Source organism: Aquarana catesbeiana, linkage group LG13, assembly GCF_042186555.1.
Source record: "Aquarana catesbeiana isolate 2022-GZ linkage group LG13, ASM4218655v1, whole genome shotgun sequence".
Taxonomy (NCBI): Eukaryota; Metazoa; Chordata; class Amphibia; order Anura; family Ranidae; genus Aquarana; species Aquarana catesbeiana.
Genome location: NC_133336.1, coordinates 180,806,176 through 180,818,469, shown reverse-complemented (window position 1 = coordinate 180,818,469; position 12,294 = coordinate 180,806,176). Strand labels below are relative to the sequence as shown.

The 12,294-nt window shown below is 44.6% G+C and overlaps 1 protein-coding gene across 1 annotated transcript in view; it reads right to left on the bottom strand.

The window, feature by feature from the left end:
• LOC141116614 (SLAM family member 9-like) overlaps window positions 1–10,459 on the bottom strand; it is a gene marked incomplete at its 5' end in the record, with an annotated part of 44,381 nt that extends 33,922 nt beyond the window's left edge. The window contains one exon of the mRNA XM_073609007.1: window positions 10,126–10,459. Coding sequence (XP_073465108.1) covers window positions 10,126–10,459 — 334 coding nt within the window. The remainder of the gene's footprint in view (window positions 1–10,125) is intronic.
• Between the last annotated feature and the right edge of the window lie 1,835 nt (window positions 10,460–12,294).

Genomic DNA, 12,294 nt, shown 5'->3' with positions numbered 1-12,294 from the left:
CGTTATAATTACACCCCTTAACCAGTTCCCGACCAGCGCACACCGATGTACGTCGGCAGCATGGCACGGCTGGGCAAATGAACTTACAGGTACATCCATTTGAATTCCCCGCCGTGCCATTGCGTGGGCGCCGCCCGGGAGCTCCGTGAGTCGTGTCGCGGGTCCCGCGGACTCGATCGCCGCGGGGATATCCGCGATCGCCTCATGGAGAGGACGAACGGGGAGATGCTGATGTAAACAGCATCTCCCCGTTATGCCTAGTGACAAGTGTCACTGATCACAGCTCCCTGTCATAGGTAGCTGTGATCAGAGTAATGACACTGCTAGCCCATCCCCCTACAGTTAGTAATCACTCCCCTAGGACACACTTAACCCCTCCCCGCCCCCTAGTGGTTAACCCCTTCACTGCCAGTGTCATTTACACAGTAATCAGTGCATTTTTAATCGCACTGTATAAATGACAATGGTCCCAAAAATGTTATAAAAATGTCCGACATGTCCGCCATAACGTCGCAGTCACAATAAAAATCGCTATTTGCCGCCATTACTAGTAAAAAAAAAAAATATTAATAAAAATGCCATAAAACTATCCCCTATTTAGTAAACGCTATAACTTTTGCGCAAACCAATCAATAAAGGCTTATTGCAATTTTTTTTACCCAAAAATATGTAGAAGAATCCGATCGGCCTAAACTGAGGAAAAAAATGTTTTTTTAATATATTTTTGGGGGATATTTATTATAGCAAAATGTAAAAAGTAATGCGTTTTTTTCAAAATTGTCGCTCTTATTTTGTTTATAGCGCAAAAAATTAAAATCGCAGAGGCGATCAAATACCACCAAAAGAAAGCTTTACTTGTGGGAAAAAAAGGACGTCAATTCTGTTTGGGAGCCACTTTGCACGACCGCGCAATTGTCAGTTAAAGCGACGCAGTGCCGAATCGCAAAAAACGCTCTGGTCAGGAAGGGGGTAAAAACTTCCGGGACTGAATAATTCCATTATTTTTGACAAACTTACTTTTTCAAGTGATGATTACTGCCGGCTTTAAGTGCAGTAGTCCAAACTTCTGGGTAGGGAAGTGTATGCATTGAGCACATCAGCAAGTCACTAGTCACTTAGACAGCACAGGGTCATGCTGCTGTTCATTAAGCTAATGGAGGAGGGGGACAGAGCAGCAGGGGAATGGCTTCCCACTGTAGGCTTCTCATACTACAGAATGTGTGAACACACATACTCGTCTACAGTCCTAGATGAGAGTGAACATGCAGAGGTGAATCCATGGGATCCGACAAGGCAATGGAGCCACTGTTAAGAAGGAACCGGGGAAAGTGCTTCTTTTGTCCTTTTTCAAGATGGATTGCAACGCAACCACAGGCTTAAAGCCTACTATTTTTTTTTTTAAATCAGCACAAGGGACAATACTTACATTGAATGAGAAGTATCGTTTGTGCTGGTGATTGCTCTCTTCATTTAAATCTTCATTTAAATCTTCAGTCCTCTCTCCTCTCCCAACCCACAGCAGTAATCTTCCAGTGCTGCTCCTTTTAACACAAGCTACTGGACCTTGTCAAGAATGCCTACTGTGCCCACCCTTTCTGCCTCTTCCATTCACAGATGCTGCCCTACAGCTTCCAGCAATGAAAAGCGCTCTATGAATGGAGGAGGGCAGATGAATGAAAGGTCCACCTCTTCCTTTCATAGAGTGCTTTTCATTGAAGGAAGCTTTAGGGCAGCTTTTGTGTATGGAGAAGGGGGCAGAAAGGGCAGGTATAGTTGGCACTGACAGGCCCAGAAGCTCATATTAGGCCCCACAGCACTGGATGATTACCACTGTGGAGATATGGGGAGGGAGGAGCAAAGAGAGGAAGAGTTAAACGAAGAGAGTAGCCAACAGCACAAAGGACACTTCTCTTTCTATTTCTTGTGCTGATTAAAAAAATGACCTAAACTTAGACTATAATACAAATGCCACATAGAAAAAATGGTATGTGCTTTTAACATTTCAGTGTTTAGTAACACTTTAACCACTTTAACACCAGCCCCGGAAGATTTGGCTGCTCAATGACCAGAGCACTTTTTACAATTTGGCACTGCGCTGCTTTAACTGGTAATTGCGCGGTCATGCAATGTTGTACCCAAATGAAATTTATGTCCTTTGGGTACAACATTGCACAAAAAGAGATTTCTTTTAATGGTATTTGATTGCCTCTGCGATTTTTATTTTTTGCGATATAAATGGAAAAAGACTGTAAAATTTGTAAAAAAATGATATTTTCTACTTTCTGTTATAAAAAAATCCAATAAACTAAATTTTAGTCTTACATGTAGGCCAAAATGTATTCAGCCACATGTCTTTGGTAAAAAAAAATGTCAATAAGCGTATATTTATTGGTTTGCGCAAAAGTTAAGGCGATAATTGGTTTTTGGGGTCCTGTACACGGCTAGGCTCCAGAGAAGCAGCAGAATGTATTTTGGGGTGTAATTCCACATAAAAAAAAAAAAGTTTGTATTTTTCCCGAAACTTGTGGCAAAATATAAAATATTCCATGGACTCAACATGCCTATCAGCAAATAGCTTGGGGTGTGTACTTTCCACTGCTAAAATTACTGCCCTCAATCTGACCTTCACGGTGATACCTCACATGCATGGTGCAATTGCTGTTTACATATGACACCAGACCGATGCTTGCGTTCGCTTTTGCGCGTGAGCATGGGGGGACAGGGGTGCTTTTTTTTTTTTTATTTTATTTTTAAACTGTTCCTTTCATTTTATTTTTTTAAATAATTTTTATTGTTATCTCAGGGAATGTACATATCCCCTATGATAGCAATAGGTAGTGACAGGTACTCTTTTTTGAAAAAAATGGGGTCTATTAGACCCTAGATCTCTCCTCTGCCCTCAAAGCATCTGACCACACCAAGATTGGTGTGATAAAATGCTTTCCCTATGGCGCTGTTTAGATCCGGCGAAACCTAAGTCATGAAATGCTCATAGCTTCCGGTTTCTTAGGCCATTGAGATGATTGGAGCCATTCTGGTCTCCGATCAGCTCTATGGTCAGCTGGCGGAACCACCAGCTGCATTCTCAGGTTCCCTGTTGGGACAGGAGAGCCCAAGAAAACCATAAAAAAAGACGGTGGGATGGGGGGGTGTTCCCTCCCACTGCTTGTAAAAGCAGTCTAGAGGCTAATTAGCCGGTAGGATTGCTTTTACATGAAAGCCGACCGCTGGCTGAAAAGAATGATACCAAGATGATACCTAAACCTGCAGACATCATTCTGGTATAAAGACTCAAATTCCAGCAACATACTAGTATGTTGCTGGTCCTTGTTGGGCATATATTGTAATGTTCTTTTTTTCATGCAGCCTGTGGGCTGAACAAAAAAAAGAGATTGATTGGTGGGTATGCCCACCATTAGAATACCCTTCATCCACCCACTTCTAATGATGGGCATACATGCACCTTTTTTTTTTTAAACTGTGGTGGTGAAATCACCTCCTACAGCGATGGAGTCACTGATTTACATATCGTGAGAGCAAACGCTGTTGCTGTCAAGATAAATAAATCAGTGCTGCAGCTGAATGGCGTACCTGCTAAGCAAATGATGGTTAACAATAAAACAAAGTAACATTACAGTTTAACAGTAAGACATATCATACCTGCAAAGCAAATACAATAAAACATAGTAAAAATAAAACATTTTTAACGCAATCTGTGCCTAAAAAATATATGCCGAAGCATGGGGGCAATCCGCTCCTAATGTTAGGAGCAAAACGCTCCTCCACCTCTGCCCCCATGCTTCTGCATAAATGCTCTTTTTTTTAACTGTGGTGGTGAAATCACCTCCTACAGCGCTGGAGTCACGGCGTTATGTATCGTGGGAGCAAATGCTGTTTGCAGTCAGAATAAATAAACCCATGCTGCAGCTGAAAGGCATACCTGCTAAGCAAATATTGGTTAACAATAAAAAAGTAACATTACAGTATAACAGTAAGACATACCAAACCTGCAAAGCAAATACAATAAAACATTGTATTTGCATGAGAGGCATTTTCTATATGTCTTCCCTGGTACACCCGCTTTTATTGTCCTTCCTGTTTAACCACTTACCGACCGCCGCATGACGATGTACGTCCAAACTTTGAACGGGGATATCGTTCCCCGTTCAAACCGTATCCCCGTTTTTGTGCGGCGGCCGGCTTTCAGATAAAAGTGGTCCCTTCTTGCCGATTCGCCGCGAGATCACTTTTATCGGTGGCGGGAGAGGCGATCGCATCTGTCTCCGTCCTGTGTCTGGAGACAGAGTGAGGCTAAGATGGCGCCCACTCGTCTCCATGACACTGCTGGGCAGAAGCAACGTCAAAACGTCACTTCCGTCCACGCCTCTTAAAGGCACATTTTTTCAAATGTCATTTTTTTAAATTACTTTTTCTTTTTTTTTTATTAATTGCATTTTAGTGTAAATATGAGATCTGAAGTCTTTTTGACCCCAGATCTCATATTTAAAAGGTCCTGTCATGCTTTTTTCTATTACAAGGGATGTTTACATTCCTTGTAATAGGAATAAAAGTGACACATTTTTTTTTAAAAAACAGTGTAAAAATAAATAAAATATTGTAAAATAAATAATAAAAATAAAAAAAATTTAAAAAACCCCCCGTCCCGACGAGCTCGCGCGCAGAAGCGAACGCATACTCGAGTAGCGGCCGCGTACGAAAACGGTGGTCAAACCACACATGTGAGGTATCGCCGCGACCGGTAGAGCGAGTGCAATAATTCTAGCCCTAGACCTCCTCTGTACCGCAAAATATGCAATCTGTAGAATTTTTTAAACGTCGCCTATGGAGATTTTTGAGGGTAAAAGTTTGACATAAAATGTATTTTTGTTATATTCCTGTCCTGACCAACCTGGTCTCTGCATCGTTGACTGTTTCAAACGCTACTACACACTAGGGGAGTATAAGAGTAGGGTACAGCACTACACATTCCTAGGGCACACTTACACAGGGTCTTGAAAGATGAGATGGCCATCACATTTTGAGAGAGCCTGGAACATTTCCAGTTTATATAAAAGTGCAAAAAAATTAAAAAAACACAAAAAAAACAAAAAACAATAGTTGTGGTTTTACTTTTCTTCTCTCGCTATTGTTCTCTCTCTTATGTTCACTCTCTATTGTCTGCTCTATTGTTCTCTCTCTATTGTTCCTGTATTTTAGAACTGAAATTTTTTTTTTATATGTTTTATTGTATTTGCTTTGCAGATATGGTATGTCTTACTGTTCTGGCCATCTCATCTTTCGAGACCCTGTGTAAGTGTGCCCTAGGAATGTGCAGTGCTATACCCTATGCTAATACTCCACTAGTGTGTAGTAGCATTTGAAACAGTCACCGATGCAGAGACCAGGTTGGTCAGGACAGGAATATAACAAAAATACATTGTATGTGTAGCACTTACCCCCTAAGGAGCTGCTGGTTTTGATTGGGCTTACCGTTACCTTGTGTCCGTCACAATGGTGAGAAGGGAAAAAAAAGAGTATTAAATGATGTCTGCACCAAACACTTAGTTTCTTTCGTTGCAATTCTTTTATTCTTTGAATCCAAAAGAACAGGGATGGAGGATTAAGGGAGATCCGGGTACCTTAGATTGCGAGTCACGGTATTTCTACTTATCCAGAAGACTAACGGTCTCCTCAACTGGATACAGCAATCACCGGATAGGCCTCTCTCACTGGCCTAGCAGTCGGGTGCAATGCTTGAACACAGTCTCTGCCACAGACTTGATAAAAAAAACAGAATATCTTTGCGATCGTACAGAATCCTCTGCCACAGGATGGTGTAACCGAACTTTGATTAGAATTTAAGTTTAGCTGCACAGTACCAGATTCTTTCAGCCGACCGGGCGAGTAGATTATCCAAGTTGCATCCACCGTTTGGGTTTCCAGGCTCCTCCTGAGATACCAGCATACTTGGCTCGGTCACCTCTAGAGAAGTCCTCCCCTGGTCTCCTCCAATCGATCGGTTTCTCCCCGCAGGCAAGACAGCACAGGACCAACCTCTGGATCAGTAGGCCCCAGGACTCCTGGGCCTACTTCTGTAGTAACAAAGCCTCGGGCCAGCCGGCCCCGAGACAGCAGAGCTGCCACGGTACACCCTGGGCCAGGAGGGCCTCCAGGTCGGGAACAATGAACCCCGACCAAATGGCACCTATACCTTAAGTACCCTTACCCAGAATGCACGGTGAGTGAACCACTCCAACCGGGTTATTTCTGAGTAAAAGGGGTACCCAATACATCCAGCCTGTTGCATTTCCAACATTTAACGGTGGCCACAGCGACACCCACGGCCAAGTGGAAATTGACACAACCCAGCTGAACTGGTACAAATGCCAGGAAATTTACCATAATTAGTCTGAGCTAAACTACAGCTTCAGACAACTTAAATTTACGTAGATAGCACCTGCCCATCAGGAGCAGGGCGCTACATATGTATACATACACCAAAAATTTTGTTGTATGTATACAATGATAATAAAGTATATCTATCTACTCTTTAAACAGGAGGGACAATAAAAGCGGGTGTACCAGGGAGGACATATGGAAAATTCCTCTCATGCAGCCGGCTTACTGCATTTGCATTGGGAAGGTGGGCCATAGCACCGTCTGGAAACAGAAGGGCTGTGACGATCTCTTCCTGGAATTTTAGGAAGGATCCAGTTCGTCTTGAAGCTTTTGTATAGCACAAAAGCATTCAGCAGAGCCAATTGGAATAAATATACAGACAATTTTTTATACCAGCGTCTGGCCTTACAGGCAATTAGGTACGGCGCCAAAAACTGGTCATTGAGGTCCACCCCTCCCATGTTAAGGTTGTATTCGTGGACACAGAGGGGTTTCTCCACAACACCAGTCACTGTAGGAATTTGGACTGTCGCATCTGCATGAAGGGAGGATAGAATGAAAACATTCTGTGAATCCCTCCACTTCACTGCTAACAAATTATTACATTTCAAGCAGGCTCTCTCCCCTGTCTAAGTCGGGACTCTACAAGCCGTTGCGGGAAGCCCCGGCGATTAGATCGCACGGTGCCACATGTGCCAATTCCACAATCAAAAAGGTGACTAAAAAGTGGCACGCTTGTGTAATAATTGTCCACGTACAAGTGGTACCCCTTTCCGAAAAAGGGTGACACCATGTCCCACACAATCTTACCAGCACTCCCTATGTAGTCTGGTCAGTTCTCTGGCTCCACGTGACTATCTCTTCCCTCGTAAACCATAAAACTATATGTATAGCCTGTTGTCCTGTCACAGAGCTTATACATCTTGACCCCATATCTGGAACGCTTGCTGGGAAAATACTGTTTGATAGACAAGCGGCAAAAAACTTAATTAGGGACTCATCAATGCAGACAACTTGATCGGGAGTAAACAAGGCTGCAAACTGCTGGTTGAAGTGGTTTACGAAGGGACGAATTTTGTGGAGCCAATCGTATCCAGGGTCACCCCGAGGATGACAGAGTTCATTGTCATTGAAATGCATGAACCGCAAGATCTGCTCGTATCGTGTCCTGATCATGGAGGCAGCGAACACGGGATATGGTGAATTGGGTCAGTGGACCAATATGTCCGCAACTCACTCTTTTTGGTTATGCCCATGAGGAAGGATAGGCCCAGGAAGGTCTTAAATTCAGAAACTGTAATAGGTTTCCAAACTCAGGTAAGGGTCAACTGGGGATTAGCGGAGATGAATTGACGAGCATACAAATTGCTTTGGTCCACTATAGATCTATAAACAGCGAATAAAAATCAAGTGACGTAAAATCAACTGTATCCACCTGAATTCCGGGTTGGCCAGTGAATGGGGGAAGTACGGGTGCTGCAGAAGTGGTGGGCTCCCAATTCGGATTGGCAAATGCAGCAGGAAGGTCACCATGGACTCGACGGGCCTGTGTTTGTCTTCTTCTTGGTGGCTGCGGAACACTACTTGTGCTAGCCACCTCACCAGCTTGAACTGCACTTATTGGACTCCCTACGTCACCAAGTGTTACTGCAGTGCTGGATGGACGACCAGGATGTACTAGGCCTCTGGTGCTTGCCAGTTCACCAGAAGGATGAGCGGCACTAGTAGTGGCTCTCTGCGCTATACGAGAGCCCTGCGGGTCTTGCACCTCAACAACAGCAGAAGAACGGGGTCGGGTATGCCTGACCTTGGCAGGGACCACTACTCCGTCGTCAGAGCTATCTGTCAGGGTGCCTCTGCTGTTTACTGGTTCATATTCTGAGCCAGAATCGGACAGATGGGTGACTGCCTCTTCATTCTCATCTGTCAGGCTCAGAAACGTGTAGGCCCCTTCACTAGTGTACCTTCGATTGGACATTTTGGCCTCTAAATTTACTGGTACACTAGTGAGACTCAAAGGAAAAAAGACCACCTGACTGTCAGCAACTGCTTCAAACGCTACCAAAAAAACTGTTATGCCACGTACACATAGTCGCACATTCCGACAACAAAATCCATGTTTTTTTTCTAACTGATGTTGGCTCAAACTTGTCTTGCATACACACTGTCAACAAATCTTGTCGGAAATTCCGAACGTCAAGAACGCGGTGACATACAACACGTACGACGAGCCGAGAAAAGTGAAGTTCAATAGCCAGTGCGGCTCTTCTGTTTGATTCCGAGCATGCATGGAACTTTGTGCGTCGGAATTGTGTACACACGATCGCAATTTACGACAACAGATTTTGTTGTCGGAAAATTTGAGATCCAGATCTCAAATTTTGTGTGACGGAAATTCCGATGGAAAATGTCCGATGGAGCCAACACGGTCGGAATTTCCGACAACAAGCTCCCATCGAAACATTTTCCGTCGTAAAATCCTATCGTGTGTACAGGGCATTAGCGTTCGTAGGGATTAGGCCTGACTCTGCGAATGCTGCAATTATGTATTTTGTGTTTTGAAAGGGACAGTGATCGATTGATACTGTACTTGGGTGGGCTGGGCTGGGCGAAGGGGCTAAACGCAGGTGCTAGCAGGTATCTGGGCTGATCCCGTTAACGCTGCGTTTTTGGAAACCCTAAATTACTGGGGGCGCTAGTATAGATCTGATCAGATCAGATATTGATCCATTCAGACACTAACCAGCGTCACCCGTGACACTACTACGGTGATCACTGGTGACAGGGGGTGATCAAGGGGTTAAACCTTGTTTAGGGGGGTCTCTAGACCTATCTGGGCCTACCACTAAGTACCCTAACACTGATTATTGTCACAAATTACACCAGTACAGTGATCAAAAAAAATATGAACACTGCACTGGGTGACAGGGAGTGAAGGGGTTAACTGGGGGGGGGTGATCAGGGGGTGACAAGTGTGCCTATGTGTACTGTGTCAGTGCAGTGTTGGTGCAATTTACTCTGAGATGTCTTCTCTTCTCTCACTGGAATGGAAAAGAGTTCCACGAGGAGAGATGACATCACTTCCCCTGCCTGTGTTTACACTTACACAGGCAGGGGAGGATTTCATTCGCCAGAACCGATCACCAGGTCAAGGCCTGAAATAATTGGCCTGGGCCTGGAGACTGATCGGTTCTGAAGCGGCTGGTCCGGAACCGGTTAAATGGTGCAATATTGTCATTTTAGGTTTCTAGCCTCCAGATAGAATCAATTCATGAAGTTGTAAAGACACCCCAGAGCAGCTCGATTATAGCTAGGTTCTGGAACTCAGGCCTACTATTGGTCTATTACAGTGTGGATTTGTGGATGTGATCTGATCTGCAGAAACTTCTTTTAATCAGAGTTATAAGTGTATAGTACATCTGCTATTAGCTGCTGATATCTGACAAACTTGGCAGGGTGGTGCACTAATACAATCTGAGATTATTGTGCTCATGATATTGAATCTTATCGATGATACTAACCAATGATCACTGTCAGTAGACTTGCTGAAACTCTGTAACCCTCGGCTTATGAAAAAAAAGCAGGCGGCTGAATTCTGCCCTTGTTATATTATCACAGATATGTGAACAAGCAGGAGATCATTTGATTGACACTGATCATGCTGAGAGGGCCTAAAGACTTTGGTAAACATGGGGTTAAGTTAATGGAAAGCATGCACAGACATACCATACACAGTGAGATTGTAGGTTTTCTGATCTTTACTTTTGTCAGTAAAAGTTATAGTTCCAGCATACATTCCACTGTCCTCCAGTCTCAGCTCTCCAATCCTCAGTGATCTTCCATTGTCCACGATCTCCAGCCTTCCTTCAAATTTATCCTGAATTACAGTAAGCTGATTATTTATATAAGATGCCATTATGTAGGTTTGGAAGTTCCAGTAGACATGTTGTACAGAATGTGATGAATCCACAGATGGTGACAGAAGGATGGACTGGTTTAAAAGGCAATTCACTCTGATAGGGACAACTTCTTCTCCTGTAAAGACAAAAGAGTTAGAGGTTTAAAGGTGAACATTTTTTTCTAGATCTTAAAGAGGTGTTCCGCCCAAAAAAAAAAAAATAAAAGCCAGAAACTACACATACTGTAGCTGCTGGCTTTTAACAATAGGACACATACCTGTCCTGGAGTCCAGCGATGTCGGCACCGCAGGTGATGTTTCCATTAGCTGTCGGGTGCATGCCGCCACCATTGCGGGTAAGGGTACCCGGCAATGTAGCCTTACGGCTTCACGCCGGGAACCCTACTGCACATGCGCAAGGCCCTGCTCCTCTCTCCTACTGGCCCGGCGACAGGGAGAGGAGGAGGGAGGAGGAGGGTGCCCCGTGGTGATGTCATGGGCCGTGGCCCGGACTCCCGGAGGTGGGTACAGGATACCTGTCAAAGACGGGTATCTTGTCCCCCCTCCCCCAGAAAGGTGCCAATTGTGGCACCGGAGGGGGAGAGGAGACAAATGAGCGGAAGTTCCACTTTTGGGTGGAACTCCACTTTAAATGGTAGATGCTAACAACCCCCAGTAATAACAATTGGAGAGTTTAAATGTAGAACATCCAACCCTAAAACATAAGTGTAAGAACCGTTGTCAGGTTTTTATTGCTGATTGTGACCCTTTTGGGATTCCCTTTCATCTCCTGTCCTAGAAATAAAAAAGCGTAAGTAGGACAAAATCTCAATGTAAATTCTAGGTCACCCTAGAAGCACAGTTTGTAGGGGGGTAGGCAGGTTATGGTGACAGGTTGGTCATCACGCCCAGTGGCGTAGCGCGGGGGGTGCAGGGGGTGTCATGGCCCCGGGCGCAACATTTAGTGGGGCGCCAGTATGTGTCTCCTCCTAATTTTAAATTCCTGTGTCCCTGGGCTCCGGCCGCCATGTTCAGTGTCCGGCGCCCTGTTGGGCGTATGGGGGTCATGTAAGTTGTAGAGCTGGCCTATCCTCGATCACTCCTGAAGTCCCGTCTCCGCACATGACCCCCATAACTCCCAATCACAGTGCACTGTGCCGGACACTGAATATGGCAGCTAGAGCGCGGGGGAGAGAAGCAATGTGAGCCGCCGCTGTCTTCTCCTCCTCCTCCTCCGGACTGATGCAGGCCAGCCAGACACGAAGGTGAGTGAGACTCCCTCGTGACAGTCGTGTTACTGGCCCCGGGAGGGGGAGAGAAAGTCAGTTATTGTAGTATGGTGGGTAGTTAGTGTAGTATGGTGGGTAGTTAGTGTAGTATGGTGGGTAGTTAGTGTAGTATGGTGGGTAGTTAGTGTAGTATGGTGGTGGGTAGTTAGTGTAGTATGGTGGGTAGTTAGTGTAGTATGGTGCGTCAGTTATTGTAGTATGGTGGGTAGTTAGTGTAGTATGGTGGGTAGTTAGTGTAGTATGGTGGTCAGTTAGTGTAGTATGGTGCGTCAGTTATTGTAGTATGGTGGGTAGTTAGTGTAGTATGGTGGTCAGTTAGTGTAGTATGGTGGTCAGTTAGTGTAGTATGGTGGGTAGTTAGTGTAGTATGGTGGTCAGTTAGTGTAGTATAGTGGGTAGTTAGTGTAGTATGGTGGGTTGTTAGTGTAGTATGGTGGTCAGTTAGTGTAGTATGGTGGGTCAGTTATTGTAGTATGGTGGGTAGTTAGTGTAGTATGGTGGGTAGTTAGTGTAGTATGGTGAGTCAGTTATTGTAGTATGGTGGGTAGTTAGTGTAGTATGGTGGGTAGTTAGTGTAGTATGGTGGTCAGTTAGTGTAGTATGGTGGGTAGTTAGTGTAGTATGGTGGGTAGTTAGTGTAGTATGGTGGTCAGTTAGTGTAGTATGGTGGGTAGTTAGTGTAGTATGGTGGGTTGTTAGTGTAGTATG